This window comes from Zingiber officinale, chromosome 7B (genome assembly GCF_018446385.1).
Source record: "Zingiber officinale cultivar Zhangliang chromosome 7B, Zo_v1.1, whole genome shotgun sequence".
In the NCBI taxonomy this organism is placed as follows: Eukaryota; Viridiplantae; Streptophyta; class Magnoliopsida; order Zingiberales; family Zingiberaceae; genus Zingiber; species Zingiber officinale.
In genome coordinates, this window is record NC_055999.1 from 109904098 (window position 1) to 109924689 (window position 20592).

Consider the following 20592-nt stretch of genomic DNA (forward strand, 5'->3'; position numbering starts at 1 on the left):
AAAATGAATTACGATTTGATGCATCATTATATAAAAAAAAATATTTTAAAAAATACCTTCTTATAAAATTACTTTAAACTATTTTTTAACTCGATCAGTCCAATATTATTATTTATTTTTTAAAAAAAATTAATCAAAAGTCTTTTGGTATAGACTAACATTATCTTATATTATAGTAAATTTATAAAAAAGATTAGAATTATTTTTAGTAAATTAAAGTATCAATATTAAAATAATTTTATAATTAAAGCAGCGTTAAAATAGTTTTAAATAAATTATTTAACTAAATGAATTAAGGGAAAATTTACATGCTGTCCCCATTGGCAAACACAATTTTGCATGCACTTCCATTAGAAAAAATCTTTATTTTCACTCCCTAGTCTAATATACTTACCTAATTGCCCTTGATATTTTAAGTATAAAAAGTCTAAAAATAAATATAAATCTTCTTAAATTCAGTACATTAAACTAGAATCTAGTATATTTTATATCAAATTGAGTACGATTCTTTTTCCATCTCAATTGGATAGAAAATATACTAGATTTTCTTTAAATAATACTAATGAAAAATATACTAGATTTTTTTCAAATGGTACTGAATTTAGGAGGAATTATATTAAATAGGAAAAAAGTCGTACTCAATTTAATAGAAAATATATTCAATTATAGTTTAAAATGTTGAATTTAATATGAATTATACTCATTTTTAGATTATTTATACCTAACAAATATGAAGGGCAATTTTAATATAAAATATACTCGAATATACTAGATTTTCTTTAAATGATACTCAATTGGATAGAAAATATACTAGATTTTCTTTAAGTGATACTTAATTGAATAGAAAATATACTAGCTTTCTTTTTTACATGATGCTGAATTTAGAAGGAATTATATTAAAACAGGAAAAAAAATATGCTCAATTTAATAGAGAATATACTCGATTCTAATGTAAAGTGCTAAATTTAAGAGGAATTATACTCATTTTTGGACCTTTTGCACCTAAAAAATATGAGGGGCAATTATGTCACAATATTTGCATGATGGAATTGAAGCAAATAAAACCTTACATGCAGGGAGTGGAAATAAAATTTGTTATGAGTGTGGATTATATGCAAAATTTTGATTGGAGATTTTTCTCTACTTTATATAAGTTTATTAAAATTTAAAAAGTTAATCATTTTAATGATAAATATAATAATAATAATAGGCGTTTTTATTATTTCCCCCTCTTATTTATCAAAATATGTTTTTCATCTCTTCTTCTCTCTTTACCCGAAGCTGAGCTAATCCCCATAAAGGGTCACCGGTGGTGGAGGGGCACATACGCCTCCTCCTCCGCTCTGGCGTCCGAAGCCCGGCATCGTCCCACCGCCTCTCGCGGTGGCTCTATCCCTCCTCCCTTTCTCTATATATGCTCCGAGGTCAACAACCCAACCTTTCTGCCTTTTTTTGTTTCTTCTTCTTTCTTACCTCTTCCTCCTCCGTTCTTCCTTCTTCTTCCTTCGAATTCTCTCTTTAAAATCTCACCTTTTTCTCTTTTTCTGGCTTCTTGCGGCGGCTTTCCATGTCGGGAATGGAAAAGGAGCGATTTTTCGTCGGGAATTGGCAGTTGGCGGACGCTGGGCTTCCGCTGGGGGTGAACTCCTCCTCCGGCGCTGACCAGCTGCCGAATTCCTTCGTTAACCTCGGGTGGGAGCATGCGATGCGCCAGAACTCCCACGCCCACATCGAGTCGGCACTCAGCTCCCTCGTCTCATCGCCGTCTTTCAACGCGCCGGCCGGAAACGACAGCGTCGTCATTCGCGAGCTCATCGGCCGTCTCGGAAGCATCTGCAACTCCGGGGACGCCTCCCCTTCCTCGCGGTACCACAGCCCGCGCGCTTCCTACTACAGCACGCCGCTCAATTCTCCCCCAAAGCTCAACATTTCCGGCGCGGATCACCAGCAGCAAGGCATGCTCGTGAACCCAACGGCGGACGCGCAATTCGAGCTGTTTGCGGAGTCAGCAGCGAGTAAATTAGGTTTCGCGGAGGCCGGCAAGCTGTCGAGGGTCTCGAGCAGCCAGTCTCTGGCGGCACCCAGCGGGAAGGAGGTAACAGTCTCCGACGCGGTGATGGAAATGCCCAAATTTGGCCGCGGCAGGGTTTCAAAGTGGCCGCCGCCGGAGGCTTCATCGGCGTCGGGAAAATTACCGGCGGTCGTCGCCGAAAACAACGGGAGGAAGCGCAAAGCAGCTCCCAAGGGCAAAGGAAAAGCGTCGCCTTCATCTTCCCTCGCCATGGATCCTCCTCCCAAGGTAAGTCCCAAAAATCGAATATTTCGTAAGCCATAGAAATATCGAGAACTCATTCATCTTCTTCAGGAGGGCAATCCTGATTCAAAGAGACGCAAACAGGCTGAAGCCAGCGCCGCCGACAGGAGTCCAACCGTCTCCAAACCGAAGACCGAGCAGAACAGCAGCGACGACGGCCAGAAACCAACAGAAAACGACAATGCCAATCCTCCGGAGCCGCCCAAGGACTACATCCATGTCAGGGCAAGAAGAGGGCAAGCCACCGACGGCCATAGCCTCGCCGAGAGGGTGTGCAAAGAAACACATCTTCCTTGCCGTGATCAACTCTCGTTCCCATTTTTGAACTCGCTATTGTCTTCTTCACCAGGTCCGGAGAGAAAAGATCAGTGAGAGGATGAAGCTGCTGCAAGATCTTGTGCCAGGCTGCAACAAGGTAGAATTTTGCCAACCCTTCAGATATGCTTTTATAACATACAAATTGTTCTTGCTCCAATCTCTTCAATCAATATGTCTCTGAATTGTTTATAGGTGACAGGCAAGGCTGTTATGCTCGATGAGATCATCAACTATATTCAGTCATTGCAGCGGCAAGTCGAGGTAGAACCATAAAAGAGAGTCCAAGTTTCTTTTCAGCAAACTATAACTTCCTTCCTAAATTGTGTTCATCTGGTTTTAGTTCTTGTCCATGAAGCTGGCCACCTTGAACCCCCAGCTCGAGTTCAACATGGTGTGTCTCCTCCCAAAAGATGTAAATTTCTCTCATTCATTCGTTCCGCTCGATCGATGGATCCTTCAATTCATCCAATATGTTCATCATGTTCAATCAGGCTTACCTTGAATTTTGCCTTGTGTTTTAGATGCATCAAGCTGATGTACCATTGCCACAGCAAGTCTTTCCACTAGACACAGCAACCTCACCTTTCTCATTTGCCCAGCAATCCCTTAAGATTGCTGAGACCAACAGATTCAATACGCACGCAGCCAAGAACCAGTTGGACTCGTCGATCCAACTACCTCCTATCGTTGGACTTACAGACGCAACCAATTATGTAGTTGAAATGCATTACTGATCACAAATTCAGGTGTGTGTAGAATAGTCTCATTGGCTAAAAACTTGATTTTGTTTCAGCTTGGAAATTCTGACAAGGACGACCTTTGGTATGTCATTCAAACGGGCTTCGCGCGGAGCCAGGAGGCACCTTTCTCCCCCCAAACTCTTCGCGCCGAGTAAGCTCAAAGTGCTGATGTTCCAAAGAAGATTGAACCATGTGTATGATTGCGTAGGATATCAGATGCATGTTGTGCATATCTACCTATCAATATGTTTGTGTGAAGCAAGCACAGGAAGCCCCAAACTAACTGCACTAGATCTAGTGAAGAATCATGCAACCAATTGCATGTCTATCGCAGTCTATGTAACAGGGTGAGAATGAGAAACAGGAAAATTTGGTAAGCTGCTGAAAAAAATATATTATATGTTTTGTTTTTTTAGTATTTTAATCAAGTTGCTTATTGTCAAAACTCTTGCCATCTTGTCTATGACTTGCTCACAGATGAGTAAAGTGGTTGATTAACAGCACTTGTTTAATCTGTGATCCATTTCTGCATTGCATGGAAGCACCTCATGGCTCATGCGGAACAAATTATAACAATATTTAAATTAGGTGAAGGAAAAAATATTATCAAATTCTACCTCAATAAATAATTTATCTGGTGCTTGTTTGAATGACCAAACTGTTGTTGGCCTCGGATATGAACAAGCAGCATTTGGTGGTGTTTTGGTTCCTTTTTCTTTATTGAATTGATAGAGATATGGTCAAGGGCCAACCATTTGGCTATTTCTCAATAAATTTACATTAAAAGTTAAAAACTTTCTTAGAAGTGAACTGTGGTTCATATGGTTGGTTCATTCTGATATGCTTTTTATGGAGGATTCAATTTTGCTGAATGGTCGATTATCTAAGAATGTTGGGTTAATAGATTACTCATTGGGAGTGTTTCTTGATTTAATTTGATGGTCTGTTAAAAAATTTCATGGAACTGACCTGGTCATTCTAGGATTAGTCAATGTAAGTTGGATATTTAATACCAATTAAAAAAAATAGAGGTAGGATGAATTCCCATGCAACGAGGGTTTAAAATTCACATAGGACACCTCATACACCCGTGGTATTTAAATTACTCATGATGTTGGACCGCCCGCTACGATCTGTTTGTGTTTTTGGAAAACTTCTATAAGGCCAAATTAATCATCTCATCTCTAAATCACCTCATATTTAAATGGATATTTTGTCAAAAAAAAAAAAAAAAAAAAAACAAGAGAGTAACAATAAAATAAACTAAGAAAAAAAATCTACCAGATATATAATTTATCTGGCATTTGTTTGAATGCTCAAACTGTGAATGGTGCAATGTTTGATGACCAAACTACTGCTGGCCTCAGTATGAGCCAGCATCATTTGCTGGCCTCTGATAAAAGTTTTGGTCGCTTATTGAATTGATAGACATGCTCAATGGCCAACCTATTTGGCTATTTCTCTTTGAATTTATTGCACAATTTAAAACATTTTGAGTAGTTAATGGTGTCACAATAAAATTGTTACAGTATGATTTTATAATTATAAATTTGAGTCTAAAAAATAATCACTTAGAATGTAACATAAAACTATCTACGTTAATGGACTGTCTCTTAATACAATTGACCTAGTCGAGGAGCTATAACTCAGGACACGTGATATCGTGGTCAAAGACACTACAACTAAACCCATAAATATCGTACCCCTACTTATCAATCACATATTATTAAAATTCACATCGCAAAATTATATTCAATCTTAATAATTTCACAGAATTATTATCAAAATCATTCCATTAGAGAATATTTACTTCAATAATTGGTCCACTTAATTAGTGTCTGTACTAAATTTTTAATAGATTTAGTAATTTTAGAAATTTATTACAATTTTCTTAAAATAGATAATAGTAGTAATAGGATTTGGAAATTGTTTTTATTAAATAAATGAAAAATGGGGAAAAAAAAAGTGAGATATTTTTAATTAAATTGCCAGATAAATAGTTTTAAAGAATCGCCATTTGACTTCGGCTCCTTAGTTTTCTGTTCGGTCGGTCGTTCCCTCGATCTTCGACTTCCTCAGCCAGACTTGAGTTCTGTCGGGCGAACCCTAAGCACCGGAGCTCGGCCCTCGGCGGAGCTCCGCCGATGGAAGCCGTCGTGGAGGGCCTGTGGTCGCTGGCGGAGGAGGCGGAGCTCCGCCGCGACTACGGCGCCGCCGTCAAGTGCCTGGAGGCCCTCCTCCAGTCGGACGCATCCCTCCTCCCCCTCGTCGAGATCCGCACACGGCTTCGCCTCGCTTACCTCCTCCTCAACCGCTCCTACAATCTCAACCACGCCAAAGCGCACCTCGAGCGCGGACTCCTCCTCCTCTCCTCGGCTCCCTCCGCTTCCCTCCACCTCAAGCTCAGCGCGCACTCCCTCCTCGCTCGATGCTATCACCTCGTCGGCGCCATCCCGGCTCAGAAGCATATCATCCTCCGCGCCCTCAACCTGCTCTCCTCCTCCGCTGATGGCCGCGGCGCCGCCGGCCTCCCTGCGACTGACACTCTGCTCTGGTCAGCCAACTTCCATTCCCAGCTCGGTTCTAACCTTGCTATTGATGGGGATTACCCAGGTGCGCTCTCCACTCTGGCCTCTGGTCTTGCTGCGGCGACTGAGCTAGGCAGTTCCGAGCTTCAGCTCTTCTTTGCCGCCTCTTCTCTCCACGTGCATCTCCTTCACTGGGAAGACTCTCATTCAGTTGAGGCTAATGTTCGCCAGTGCCTTGAGCTCTGGGAATCCATCCCTTTCGATCAGGTTTCACATCGGCCTTTTTTCCCTCAGATTCAGGCAAAGTATTTTTTTCCTGCCTGATATTTTTGTTACTTCTGTTGCTTCAGAGACAGCACCACATTGGCCTGTTTTTCTACAACGAGTTGCTCCAAACGTTCTATTTACTGAGGATATGCGACTACAAGGCGGCGGCTCAACACGTTGAAAAACTTGATGCTGCCATGAAGAACGAGCACCAGAAGGTTCAATATATTAAAGAATTGGTCCAAGACCTTAATTCTGTGAATGGTATGCTCTCCCGTTCGAATTTGCAAAAGAAAGATAGATTGGCTCTGTTTGAGAAGCAGGGCCAGATTCAAGAGCAATTGAGAGCAGCTACTGGCGAGGATTCAACTAGGAGGTTGTTGGACATTGAGGAGAAGTTGCTGTTGGCGCCTCCACCTATGGATGGGGAGTGGCTTCCGAGAGCTGCTGTTTTTGCATTGGTGGATCTAATGGTTGTCATGTTGAATCGCCCAAAAGGAGTATTTAAGGAGTGTGGAAGGAGGATACAATCTGGATTGGAGCTAATTTATGGTGAGTATTGGGTTTGAGCGACATAGTTTGGTTAATCTACATATGTAACACTCAAGTATCAACCATCTATATGCTGTTTATTTCAGCAGTCTCTTGCATTCTCGTACTCTAAAGTTCCTATATGCCAAAATAGCAAACTAGTTTTTCTTGTTACTGTAATCATTTAATATATATTCAAAATTTTCATTGATGTGTTGAGGGAAACAAAGTTGGGTCTTTCATTTTAATATTTTTATTAACATATTGAAATCTGTACTTATGTCCAGAGGAACTTGAGAAATTGGGAATTGCCGATGGCTCGAGAGGTATGTATATTTTGTTGTTAGATTTGTTCCTTTTTTTTGCTTTTAGGAAGCATCAAATGCATGGTTGATTATTTGTTCAAATTGAGTATTTGTTATATAATGCTATTTTTCTTATAGCTTAATCTTCTCTTTTAGTTTCACATAAACTTTACTTTTGTTACTATATTATAGTATTATCCTATTATTCAATTCATTCATACAATAACATATGCAATTACAAGTCATATTGTAGATTTTCTCCTGCAGTACTATTGAAGAATTAAGGTGCAACCCAGGCTGGAGTGGGTGTTGCAATTATAGAGAAAAAGATTCATCTATTTGTGATAGCATCATCAGCTAAACTTTGCATTTTAGGATAACTAGTCATCTTAAATAGTGTTAGGGTTTTGGTTTTCATCAATAAACCTGCAAAGAACTGCAAAGAATGGTTTTGTAATTTAGAGAGATACGAGTCTCATGAAATGTTATAACTATCTTGGTTTTCAATCTTAATCTCATGGTGATGTATTTTGTACAGAATCTCAGTCATTCTGCCTCATTCTACTTTTTCTAGTAGTGATTCAATCTCAGTTTCACAAAATTTAACATGGTACAAGAGCCCTTCTTTAAGGTTTATCTTTTTCTAAAATAATCCCAAAAGGGGAGGTCTCCGAGTGTAATATGAGGGCAATAAGCTCCCTCGTCCTTGTCTTCTACTTGTTTATTGTTTTATTTTCCTCCAACCATGTCAGTTTGTCATCATTAAAAAGGCTTGATCTCTTTATCTTTCCTGATTCTTGTAGACTGCACACAAGGACCTCTTTGCCTATGAGGTCTTCGCCACCATGAAGAGTGCAAGCACTTGGCCTCTAAGACCACAAGATCATCTGCAAGTAGTCGCTGCCCTTTATCTTTTCGGTGACCATCCTTTGTACTGGCTACTTCTTCATTCCATCCATGGTCTGTTGTATCTTGAGTCACACCGTCTCCTTTTTCATAGCTCACAATCTACAGATTTTCTTGTCCCCTTCTTTGCGATCATGATATCTCCCATGTGTCTTTAAAGAACTGGATCTCTCTTCTTTGCAAAATTTCTCAATGTGCAATATTGAGCACTCACTTTGCTACTGTGATAAATTCTCTAGTAGGGAACATGGTTTGTCTACAGCAATCTCTTATCTGTGCCAGCCAGGGTGGCGGCCTGAGATGCATGTTCCTATGTCTTCCTTTATCCCCTTAATTGCCTTGAGAATTCTCATAGAGTGCTTTGCTTCTCTTCAAACTACCATGTGTTTCTGTATGCACCGTCGCTGCATGTGCTTCAATGAAAACCACCCACTTGAGAGACTTGTCTTTGATCTTTGTTCACCCTCTCTTTGTTGATGTGCTAATCAAAGTTGAAGGAATCAACTTCTATGTGCAAGTATTGTGTTATTGTTTTCATCATAGTCTTGTCTTAGTTTATGTGTTTCTTGCTAGAACTTTTCTAGTGTATGAAATAAGCCGGACATGGATTGTGTCTTTGCTCAAGCTTAAGGTGGTGTGTCGAAGTTAATATGCATTATGAGGCATGTCTAGGTTAAGGATTTTAGATATATCCTATAAATACTATGTAATGGGTATTTTCTATAGATGGCAATCAATAAAATGTTCCTTCCCCCAAACTTTATCAGAGTTTAAGTACCCATTTCCAAGCATCGATTTTATTCTAGTTCATGCTGAGAACTTTCTGGTTCTTGTATGGTATTCATATTCTTATGCCCTTCTATGTAAGTACATTCAGTTGTGTATGCTCTTTAGATGGTTGCTTGAGGTTGGTCTTATGCATGATTTGGGAAATTAAGTCTGTCTTCTTAATGTATCTAATTCTCTGATTTTTTTTTTTGGAGTTGTAACGTTTTGCGATGATTGTTGGTTGGGGTGAGGTAATGTTTCCTTTATGCTCAGAGGTGGATTTGCAGCACTCGGCAATTTGGATGGCCGGGGTTTATTTGGTGCTTCTCATGCAGTTCTTGGAGAATAAAGTAGCTGTAGAACTTACTCGGTCAGAGTTTGTTGATGCTCAAGAGGTAGAACCTCTGAACTGCTGCCTGAATTTTTTTTTTTTTTTTGTACCAATGTTATATAAAATGTGCTCCTATGAGTTCTGGTAAATGGTAATATATACTTCCATTTCCATTCAAGTTATGCTATATCTAAGAGAGGACGAAAATTGAAGTCCATGACATGACTATTTCATTGGTAGTTATTACAATGTCCTTAATTATATTGAGTCGGTCAAAACATGATAAATAAGACCGATTTTGTTTATTTCCACCAAAAAATGTAACAAGTTTATACATACCCTACTTTCTTTTGTTGCAAAATCTTTAGGTTCAGTGTTATCTCACTTCTTAGGCTTGTGTATGTTGGTGCACAAGAGGCAGAACCTTTGAATCGTTGCCTGAAATTTTTTTTTATGCTAGATTCTATAAGATTTTGTGTTCCTATGAATTCTGATAAATGGTAATGCTTGCTGTATGCTATATTTGCAAGATATCGAAAATTGGAGTCCATGACATGACTATTTCATTGGTGGTTACTACAATATCCTTAATTATATTGAGTCAGCAAAAACATGATAAATGAGACCTATTTCATGTATTTCCACTAAAAAGATGTTACAAGTTTAGCTGTACCATACTACTTTCCTTTGTTGCAACAGCTATGGTGTTAGCTTTCCCTATTTTAAACTTGTTCCACACTCATCTGACTGTGCAGTAGCCATTATCTAAAAAAAGTACGGTAAAGGAGGTAGCCTTATCAGCAAAATTTCATAGTTTTCTTGCAATCTTGCAGTTTCATTGGTTCAATCAGTAAGCTTTATCTTGTTTTTATGAATATGGTTTAATTTTGTTTGATTTGCACCAATTAATTTAGAGTTAACATCATTAGCAGCTCACTTGTGAATTTATGCAAAGTGTAAATAGAAAAGGAATTTGAAAGATAACTTGATTGGGATTATAGTATTATACCCTAAACACGGTTCAATTTTTGACCGAAACATCGTGTTTTGACTTTCCGTTGTATGGTGTCAGTGGAGAATTAGAGGTGGAAGGAGAAAGAAGAAAAAGATAGGATAACTTTTGGAATGGTGCACATTTGAAATTATCTTGAGAGGACGTAAGTGATAAAAGAATAACAATATTATTTTAATTCATTGTGACATGTGTTGCAGCATGTTAAGGGATGTCGAATGTCAGCATCAGTTTATACTCATCAATATGATTGACACAACAATACAAGAGACCTTGTTTGTTTCAAAATGTGCCGAATAGTATCAAATTTTGATAATTTATTGTGCCACCTAGTGTGATATGAGATTTCTAATTCTAACTTAAACCCTCTTATCTATCAACTATAAAGTAGACTAGATCTCTTACAATCCATTTAATATGTGTTCTTTCAATACTCTTTTTTAAACTTGAAAACACATGTCATATACTCTTAACTTGTTACATTTTATCAACTCTTGACCTATGTCAACAATACATCAGTATATAAAAATGAACCCAAGCAATCAAACACTTCACAAGAGAACAAGAAGAGAGAAAGATAGAGGTGTCAATGAGTTATGCTTGAACTTGCCATGATATGAGCCCATTTTGCCTATTTTTTCATGATGTGCTATTTGGCTCTACGGGAAGTGCTAGATATAAAACTGAGTTTGCTTGAACCGGGCGGGCCTAGGAACATGAACACTGTGCTTGTTTTGGCTAGGACTCACAGGCCTAGAAAAATATTAAATTAAATTTAAAACACAAAAAATTATATAAAATTTAAAATTAAAAAGGTAGAAATTTTTATTAATTAAAATTACCATATCTACATAATTACATCTTAATTTTGGTACAGTATGAATAATTTGATACAACACTAATACACGAATAATATATCTTAAATTTAGGGAAAATGTTTATGTTTATGATTTAAACCTAGCTTATCAGTCTTCACATGGGCTACCTACGTACCTTCCTTTGGAGGTATTTAGATTAACTTAGTTTTACATACCTATATACTTATCGTATCACACTTATGTGATACGGATGTGGGGCAAGTCATGTTCAACTTGTTCTTGCTATATCATGCAGACTGCCTTCATCAGACTCTAAGTCCAATGAATATCTTGCCTTGATCTTGTGGGTATTTCTCTGCATCCAACCAATCTTTTAGACATTTACACATCTTTAAGGCATTTTCTCTTGTTCCACATCCCTACAAAAAAAGATGAATTTGATGTTGGAAGTAGTAAATCACAATCTGTAACGGCTAAGATAGGGAACAGAGAGGCATGGTTTTTCACTATTTTGATGTATAGATTTTTCTAATTTTCAAGATTATCTCTAGGAGATAAGTAAAAAATTTAGTTGAGCTTATCTTACAATTTCCATCTCGGCCCAATTTATAAATGAGATGCATGTTCAATTGGAAAGACAATTTGCTTCCTGCTGCTTGGTTTGTACCTTGCTGTTAAAGATATAACACATGAATTTGCTTCTCGCAGGGTGGCGGCAGCTGCAATTTTTTTTATTATTTTTTTTAAAAAAATATTTTATAAAATAATTTAAAATTTTAATATGTATTAAAAATTAAATGTAAATTTAAAATAATCTATTTTTTCCAAAATATAATTCTTAAACATTTCAAATAAATTTTTAAAAATTAAAAAATTATAAATACATTCAAAAAATAATTTAAGATCTTCAAATAATTTTATAATTATCATTGAGTCTTTTAAATGATTTTATAATTTTAGATTTAGTTTTGAATTTTTAGAATTACTTATTTTTTAAAATAATTTTTACAAAAATTTAATAAGCATTATCTTATAAGAAAATATTAAAATATGAACTCAACACCTCAAAATATAATATCAATAGTGAGCATATTTAATAAGCAAATATTAATAAAATTAAGATACACTTATATTTAAAAATTTTAAAAAATTATCAAAATTATATTGGCACGGCATAATAAAGTATCAAAACCATACCATTCCGGTCAAACTCTCGGCATGGGTCAAATTTTAAACCATGGATAGAAGTATTAGAGGAGTAGAAAGAAAAGGTTGTAGATGAGGGCTTTCTCTCTTTACCGCCTGGAGGGGTATGGGAAATGGAAACCTATGGTTTGATCTTAAAGATTATGTTAATGTAAGCTGACTGATTAATTTTTTAAGTAATTGTAGTTGTTTTAATGTGATCCAATCCGGTCATGGTTATAGTTTGAGGCAACCAACTAGGGTGTTTGCACAAACCTGACTGACCGTAGCTCCCCCAAGGGTAAGGCAAGAGGTGAAGAAACAATATAATTATCTCAAAGGGAACCAGTGAAGTGAAGAGAGAGAACTCTCTTCCCACGTAGATTTTGGTCTGTTGTTTCAATAGGTTGATGGTAAGAAAGGATGTAGGTTTCCACTTTACTAACAGATATTGTCTACTATTGCATTGTGTTTCTAATGGAAAATGTCAATTAAGGACCATTTACTTCATTAAATGAATCTGAGCTGTGAACTTTAAAGTGTGTTCTAGAGGTATGCAATCTGGATGATTACTTCCTCTGTTTTCAAGGGGATTGCCTACTTCTTGTTGGTTCAATTGGATTCATTTGCTGTTTCTAATAGTGTGTGCTTTAAGGTCATCTGATACTTGTACTACTTCTATAATTACTGTAACCTAATGCATCTGGATCTCTTTAAACTTGTCCGTAGTATCCCTAAATGTTCACATGCAGTATATAGTTAATCCTAGTAATATCCTAGCAGGTTGAGCAGCCACATTTTTAAATTTCCTAACTGTATATTTTTGAAAAGTAAATTTCCTCTGAAGTGATTGTTGCAATTTGTGTGGGGGTGTTAATGAACTGACGCTAAGAGAGACTTTTAGGCATATGAAGGAAATGGACCCAATAGGATCTTTAATACAGTATTTGATTCTTAGATTCTATATGCTCTAACTTAATTTTATCTTGTGATTATAGGCCTTAATGCAAATGAAGAATTGGTTTATCCGTTTCCCAACAATCCTTCAAGGATGTGAAAGCACTATTGAGATGTTAAGAGGGCATTATTCTCACTCTGTTGGTTGCTTCCATGAGGCAGTTTTTCATTTTGTTGAAGCTACAAAGGTTTGGCTCTAATCTGATTGCTACTCATGTGTTTCAACTGTTCTAATGAATAATACTGAGTTGGGATTGGTGGTGTATATTGCTTTAATTGCAAATTCTTTATTATTTTTCTAGCTCACTGAAAGCAGATCTGTGCAATCTGTGTGCCAAGTTTATGCAGCTGTCTCCTATATTTGTATAGGGGATCCCGAATCATCTTCTAAGGTATACTTTTCACGAATTTGGGTACTATTTCTCTGGTATTTTGTTTGACTTTTGTGAGCTTGTTTTTTTGGTCTATTTAGGCCCTCGATTTGGTAGGGCCAGTATTCAGAATCATGGATTCATTTGTTGGTGTACGAGAAAAAACATGTATTATCTTTGTTTACGGCCTTCTGCTGATGAGGCAACATAATCTACAAGAGGCACGGTACAGATATTAACTCATTGTTTACCTGATATGGCACTTCATTTGGAAATTTGTGGTTTTTGTTTTCTAGTGTTTTGCTTAAAGATAATCAAATCCCTTTCAGGAGTGGTAGTTTCCCATCAAATCTCATTAGATGGATTTTTTTTTTTCTTTCAGATATTGTTCATCGTTTAATTTCTGTTGCCTAAACTGCAATCTTGTGACGAAGTGTATTTGCTGCTAACCATCCCTCTTATGATTTTTTTTTTCACCTTCCATAGTTCCATTCATGGTAGAAGTTATGTTGCATGCTTAATATATCTTGAGGAAGAATCAATTCTTCCTGAATGTAAATGTTGCTGACGAAATTAATTAATAGGAAAACAAACTGGAATTTTTTTTACTGAATCCATAATAAAATTATTTTTTGAGAAGTAAATGCCTTGAGTCTCTATATGTATTACCTTTTGAAATTGTCTTACTCCAATTTGTCTCTATCTGGATCCAGATTTTACGTTGAAAGCTCGATATGATCTAATTAATGGGTTAGGTTAGGTAGAAAGTAGAAGCCTATATTTTCCATGGACGATAATGAAAGGCTGAGACATCTAAGTCTTTAATTTTGATAAGTGAATCCACTGCTTCTGTTATTTGCCTTGACATTTTTGAAGTTGCCTCCCATTTGTCTAGCTGCATCTGCTTGTCGTGTTTTCCAGGTCTAACATGATGATATATCACTATCTCTATAAAAGCAGTTTTAGGAGTTGTTAGAGAAGTCAGTACTCAGTATATTATGATACGTTATTGTGGAGCTTTAAAACAACTGATATAGAATCACTATTTATACCTCAAATGGCAGAAGAGATATGTATTTGTTCTACAAAATAAAGATATCTTTTCTGTTTGTGATATTGAGATATGACCAATTGTGGAAGAGGATCAGAAGCAGAACTGGGAAGATTCCTTGTTGTCTCATTGTGGAAGTTCTGGTAGGTTGAAATCTCATCCCTTTGAGCCTTGTCATGAGCCTTTATTTCAAGACAAACTTCATCATGAAAAAGTGAAACCCTAGCCCTCATGGAAGCCTCATGTTGCTCACAGAAGCATTGCAATAAAATTCTGTCCGGCTGTGCCATCCCATCCCTACTTGTTCATGTCCCTGTTGGACGGCTGAATGATATGGTTAGCCTATGCTGACTTTCACAAAAATATTATCTACAAATTTAGAAAAAAGATACATAATGTTTAAATCAAACAAAGTTATTTATTTTCATCTTTATTTTTCTCTGCAATATCTCAATCTGTGGGTCTTGTACAAATGGGCCAACAAACCACCTCTATGTCAAGCATGGATTGGTCTTCATAACAGAATAACTTATTTGTTGCATGTAATACATATTGAAGAACAAGACATCTATGTTTCTAATACTTAACAAATAGAACTAAAATAGATCAAATTGGCTGATTTTAAATCTAAATCATCTTTAGTTTCTAACACTTTGGTGTTTTCTTAACATCAATTGTGCTTGCTATAATCTTCACTAATTTATCCTGGAGCTATAACAATCTAGCATACTATTTGCCACTTCAATATACTCTTCCTGGAAAAGTTTTTTTCAATTGGAAATAATTAGTAACACATTGTTGCATTATCATTTGTAGAATATGTAAATTTGTGAACCTTGCCACTATTTTTCACTTTTGTCATTTCACACAAGAATAAATTGTTAAGCTAAGCTTGAATTAAATTAGTTATTTGGTGCTGTGTCTAAGTCTTGTCTTTTTAGAAAGAGACACTTGGCTATGGTCTTGTTCTTCATTCTTCACATTTTGTGCTTCCAGTTCCAGTGATGTATTCTTAAATGTCTAATATTCATTTCTCAGATAATCATGCATGTATGTTTTATAGAATCCGACTCGCCAGTGGCTTGAAAATCGCACACCAACAATTGGGTAATATTCAACTCGTATCTCAGTACTTGACCATCTTAGGTACTTTAGCCCTTCAGCTACATGACACTGTTCAAGCTAGGGAGATATTAAAGTCATCATTGACACTTGCAAAGACGCTTTATGACATTCCAACCCAGATATGGGTACTTTCTGTCTTGACAGGTATGTAGGTGATATAGTTTGTCTCTCAACAATTTAGCAGAATAAGATCCGTTTACTCAGTGCTGCTGCTTCTATAGGCATGGGTTTTTGTGTCTACAGTTTGAGATATATGTAGTTTAGAAACGATACATGTATTATAAGAGTAAATCTATTGAGTAATTATTGCAGCATTGTACCAAGAAATTGGAGAGAGGGGAAATGAAATGGAGAACTCAGAATATGAAAGAAAAAAGGAAGATGACTTGCAAAAGAGGTTATCTGAAGCTCTTTCCCACCTTCATCACCAGGACCTGGTATGCAAAATCTATTTATACACCTTTTTTTTTTATTGTTATGAAATTCATGCTATAATACTATTGTCATGATAGTTCTTGTAGTTACATGTTGTGTATAAAGAAACAATTGATCACCATTTTCTAATCTAAATGCAGTATATCTCTTCACCTTCCTTACTACAAGTTCATATCCATTCTAGTAATGATAGGGCAATTATAATATTTGGAATGTATCATTGTTCAGCTTGCTAGGTTGTTAATGTGAAGTATATATTAGAGTATTTATTTTAGGGAAATGGTTATAGAGTTGTTATAAAGGATCTACTGGTTTTGAAAAATGCCACCAATATTGTTAACCTGTTCAGTATCCTGCTTTTGATAATTTAGCTATGCATGGATGAAGCAAAGCATCAAGGAAAAACTAGCAAAATTATATGAAATTTCAGATTCCACAATGGCAGTCCTAGTAGTTCAAACCATATTTTATATAGTTCTGTGCTATATTAGTTGTTGATGGTGCTGCAATGGAATACAAGATACATGGATCTAAAAATCAAGTCCTGTTTTTCTAAGCAAGTTTAATCTGATGATTTTTGAATGGATAGACCTAAAGACTGATTATGCAGATTTTATAAGTTTTCTTCTTGCAATCAAGCTACTTATTTTTTTTTAATTTTTTGTGTCCGTAGATTGATATGGTCTTGTCTTTGTGATGCAGATTGAAAGGGTAAGATTCAGTGTTCAGCAACCACATGAACTCGCCACCAGAAGAGTGATCTCTGGTCCATCAGCAAAAGTTGACCTGGACATTCCTGAATCAGTTGGTGTGCCCATGCCTCAACCTGCTGCAATGTTATCCTCAAAGTTGCGAGAAATTGACTCAGTGAGGCGAGGGAAGATGAAGATGTAGCAGCATAAAATATGTTGTTATTTCTCTCTGCTCATGTTTTATTCTTCCGCAGCAAAAGGCGCATGATGATTCCCCCAGTTATAAGCAGAAAATGCTACAAAATAGTGGACAAAGCTAATTTGTAAATTGTATGTAATGTAGTGGTTAAAGATAGAGCTACTTTAGGGCTTTAACGAAATCTAACCGAGGCTTTAAAGTAAGAAGGATTTGTTATCAGGGTTTTCAAATGCCCTTGACTACGGAAGAATCTGCCAGAAGATTGCTTCAACTAGATCAGTAAAGAAATTCTGGTTCAATCTGAGGGCATTAGTGTTTCAAACGAGAAATATTTGTCATCAACTTTACAAGTAACTAATTTGGCATGTCATTAACTTTCTCATGTTGCTGGTTTGCAGATTTGGCAAATTCATGTCGGGAATTATGTCCGACTACCACTCATTCAAACAGGGTAGATGCCTTCCTCTGGTCGGTGAGCAAGGGCTGAATTGATGTCTGAAGCGGAAGGGTTGGACTTGTGTCTGAGTTTAAAACTGCGTGACAATGAGACTTTACCATACTTTATTATTGTTTTTCAATTTCTGGGGGCATTTGATGAAAGCATACTCATCCAATTTCTACAACCGATTACTACACATTTATCTGGAAAGTATGCATACACATGCCTTTAAAGATCAATTAGGTTGATGGCCGTTCTAACTCCTTTATTCTCCACGGCATTCATGATTGTTGAGAATGAAATGAGAGATGCATAGTCAAATGTAGACGGAGATTAAATTCTCTTGTATTTCTGGTCAATGTGAAAGGATATGCACTAAGACGGCAGAATGAAGGGATGCAGATGCGGGAGGATCGGACAAAGGCTGGCAAGAGTCGCACCGAGAGCAAACAAGATAATGGTCACTTTGGTGATTAGGCCTTCTCTTCCATCATTTGCGGATTGCGGTAGGGTTCATCTTCCATTGTCGCAGTAAAACTTCATCGTTTCTGTTTCAAGATATTGGTCAGTCGCTATCTCTGTTATTCCATAACGACACGGACACAGCTTAGTCCGCAGGTGAAACTAAGCAGAGATAACTTGGCCAATAAGCTAGACCAGACGCGGACTACATGCTCAAGCCCAAAAGTTTTTAAAATATAAAAAGTTTGGGAAAAAAAAATCAAAAAGGAAATTCTTGATTGCCTACTGCCATGTTCGGCTTGGCACACAGAAACAGTCTAAATCATGTCTGACCCAATACACTCATTTCGACACCAGTTCCAACGTTTGTCCTATTTATCCTTTCCTTAAAAGATCAAAAATACATCAAAAGGAACTTTAATGGTCATTTTAACCACTGTATTTCAACAAAGCCAAACATAACTAGTCTAGAGTTTATTTCTGCCTTTTTATCATTCCACGGATATGGAATCAGTCGGAGAATTTTTCCTCTTTGTTTTTTCACCTCGAAGGCAGTGTTTAAACTCACAGGTACCAAAGGGAAATGGCGACCAAGTCGAAAACATTATAAACAGCCTTAGCAATCCAACTCTTTAATTTCAGATTTCCATTTCCTGGAGCAAAAATAAATTAAAGTTTCAGCTTTAAACATTGGAGATCCTGCCATTTACTGACACCATCAAAACACCCATTCCGCACCCCGCCCCTGACAATACCCTGACAATACACTGACATTTAGCATTTATACTTGGGAGTTTCACGAGAAAAGGCTGTACCAACTACTCAACGCAGTTCTTGTCGCCCCCTTTCCCGTCTTTCCCCTACCGTTCTCTAACATCACCTGGGCCAGTGGTAAAACTAATGAGAATTAGATATAAGCGTCCAGGCCACGCAACAGTTTTAATAACAAAGATCCAACAAAAGATTCTTGGTAATGAGTAGATCATCCTGCGATGCCAGATCATCCTGAAGGTTCCAAATGCCTAGATGACAAATTGCCGAAATCACCTAGCAAAATTAGTTAATTGCAGACACTAAAAGGCAATGCCAAGCCAAAAAGGTATCAGTTAAAAAGAAGAAAGATCAACAACGATCAGAGGAACTTGCCGGAATCATCAGCCAGTTAATGACAAAAATTAATGTTGTAGAACTAATGATACGTACTTGATGAAAATGCAAGACCAAAGAGATAATTAGAGTTATTGAAGCGTAGATCTAAACTTAAAACCATTGCAAGATAAAAGAGAGTTCAAAAGCATACGAGTCAAAAAAAATAAGAAAAAAATAAAGCGGATATCAAGGAAAAAAGCAAGTAACAAACGAGCGACAAGGGATTAGAACTTCCCGCTATATAATATTCCTGCAAAAGAAGGATGATTAGAAGCATCACAAAATAGGGAATGATTTAACCAGTAACCTTGATGTCCTTCAGGTTAGTAGATCGAGTGTTACGAGACCACAATGACTAATGCGGTTTCTCTGAGGCCTACTAGCTAGCTATTACATACGGTTCGAGTTCATTAATGTTTCCCAAAAAGAGATATACTCTATGATAAAGTAGTAAATCGGTGAGACCAGATCAAGCTTCTGGATCGGCGCTTTTCACGGCAGCCGCGATGACCCAAACAACACTGTAAGGGTCCTTCACCGTCGCGACGATGCCACTTTCATCCTCCGCCACTTCGCCTACGACGACCGCACCAGCAGCTACCGCCTTCTTCACCACCTCGGCGACGTCCTCTGCTTCAAGCCGGAACATGACCCCACCGCCGGATTGCGCAGATCCATCCTCGCCCCTGCGAACGACACAAGCTTCACGTCCAAATGGTAGCGGAAATGAAGACACAGAGAAGAAAGTTGGTTGCGGCTTACCCTTCATCAAAGCGATCGCCGACCAGCAGAAAAGAGGAGCCGATCTTTAGCTCGGAGGAGATAATGAGAGGAAGGTCCTGGTCGGCCTTGCGCTTGGGGTGCGACACTCGCCGCAGCTCCTCCGCCCCAAAAGCCGCCTTGTAGAACTTCACCGCTGCCTCTGCCTTCCCACCGGGAACCATCACCTGCGGCTTGAAGCCGAACAGCCCCGCTTGCGTCGCCGTCGCCGCCATTGCCAGATCGTAGCTTCCCGAAACCCTAACCCTAGAAAGATCTGAGATGAACAAAAGGAGACGAACAGGCAAATGCGCAAGTAGCGAGAAAGCTTATCCGATACCGAGGTATTTATAGAAAGCCAAGTGCTCGAAACCGTTGGAGTAAACTCCAATTAATTTAATCCAAGTACTTAAATGCACTTGCATTTTCCGAAAACTACGATACTGCCATTCAAATGCTCCATGGCTCGCTTTTTCTTCAGTTCCGAGGTGTCCTCGTACGATGTATAAAAAGCCGCGGATTCGAAGACCCCTCGAATCCGTTTTGACCGTATGATTCTCGGTCCCTTAGTAATCCAACGGACAAGATGAGGGAAGGGAATGTAGCGACGCCAGCACGGATTACGAGTCAGTGCGGTAGTGGTAGGGGTAAACATGGAATTTCAAGATGAAGGTAGGGGTAGTAATGGAAAGTATTTTTTCACGTTTTCCGCCTAGGTAGCCGGACCAACGCTGACTAGGAAGAGACTAGAACCCTAGTCTTAGGATCCTCTTCAAGAATACTTCGAATCGAGCTCGATTTTACGAAATTTGAGTCGTTAGATACTACTTGGGCGTCGGGTGAACGGTGAGATTTACGCTTGAATGAGAGCAGCCGATGGATAGGATCCGAGACGACAGTGGTCCTGGCAACGGTGATCAACTTGCCCGC

At 37.8% G+C, this 20592-nt stretch overlaps 3 protein-coding genes across 7 annotated transcripts; 2 read left to right on the top strand and 1 right to left on the bottom strand.

Moving 5' to 3' along the window:
• Positions 1–1265: 1265 nt before the first annotated feature.
• LOC122006867 (transcription factor bHLH78-like) lies at positions 1266–3870 on the top strand. Of its 5 annotated transcripts, XM_042562540.1 has the most exons (8): positions 1266–1424; positions 1586–2299; positions 2366–2584; positions 2664–2729; positions 2825–2893; positions 2973–3044; positions 3154–3345; positions 3426–3870. In XM_042562540.1, the coding sequence occupies exons 2-8, from the start codon at positions 1706–1708 to the stop codon at positions 3525–3527; spliced, it is 1314 nt and encodes a 437-aa protein (XP_042418474.1). In that variant the 5' UTR covers positions 1266–1424; positions 1586–1705; the 3' UTR covers positions 3528–3870. The 5 variants fall into 5 exon arrangements, with proteins under 5 accessions (XP_042418474.1, XP_042418473.1, XP_042418472.1 ...); XM_042562539.1 differs by having other exon boundaries at positions 1266–2299; positions 3154–3378; positions 3472–3870; XM_042562538.1 differs by having other exon boundaries at positions 1266–2299; positions 3154–3378; positions 3489–3870.
• Positions 3871–5387: 1517 nt separating this feature from the next.
• On the top strand, positions 5388–17235 carry LOC122006868 (sister chromatid cohesion protein SCC4-like). The gene is made up of 10 exons (XM_042562541.1): positions 5388–6167; positions 6251–6719; positions 6986–7024; positions 8951–9072; positions 13022–13168; positions 13283–13372; positions 13453–13577; positions 15466–15671; positions 15840–15964; positions 16665–17235. Exons 1-10 carry the CDS (start codon positions 5517–5519, stop codon positions 16854–16856), a joined length of 2166 nt encoding a protein of 721 aa, XP_042418475.1. The 5' UTR covers positions 5388–5516; the 3' UTR covers positions 16857–17235.
• Positions 17236–19154: 1919 nt separating this feature from the next.
• Positions 19155–19980, bottom strand: LOC122004057 (uncharacterized protein At5g48480-like). The gene is made up of 2 exons (XM_042558998.1): positions 19666–19980; positions 19155–19589 (listed from the first exon to the last, which is right to left on the bottom strand). Exons 1-2 carry the CDS (start codon positions 19896–19898, stop codon positions 19373–19375), a joined length of 450 nt encoding a protein of 149 aa, XP_042414932.1. The 5' UTR covers positions 19899–19980; the 3' UTR covers positions 19155–19372.
• Positions 19981–20592: the final 612 nt, after the last annotated feature.

Coding starts and splice junctions, on each gene's coding strand:
- LOC122006868 (XM_042562541.1), top strand. CDS start 5,517: ATGGAAGCCGTCGTGGAGGGCCTGTGGTCGCTGGCGGAGGAGGCGGAG. Junction 9,073..13,021: donor AGTTTGTTGATGCTCAAGAG/GTAGAACCTCTG, acceptor TTGTGATTATAG/GCCTTAATGCAAATGAAGAA. Junction 15,672..15,839: donor GGTACTTTCTGTCTTGACAG/GTATGTAGGTGA, acceptor TAATTATTGCAG/CATTGTACCAAGAAATTGGA.
- LOC122006867 (XM_042562536.1), top strand. CDS start 1,568: ATGTCGGGAATGGAAAAGGAGCGATTTTTCGTCGGGAATTGGCAGTTG. Junction 2,300..2,365: donor CCATGGATCCTCCTCCCAAG/GTAAGTCCCAAA, acceptor CATCTTCTTCAG/GAGGGCAATCCTGATTCAAA. Junction 2,894..2,972: donor CATTGCAGCGGCAAGTCGAG/GTAGAACCATAA, acceptor ATCTGGTTTTAG/TTCTTGTCCATGAAGCTGGC.
- LOC122004057 (XM_042558998.1), bottom strand. CDS start 19,898: ATGGCGGCGACGGCGACGCAAGCGGGGCTGTTCGGCTTCAAGCCGCAG. Junction 19,590..19,665: donor GGCGATCGCTTTGATGAAGG/GTAAGCCGCAAC, acceptor TGTCGTTCGCAG/GGGCGAGGATGGATCTGCGC.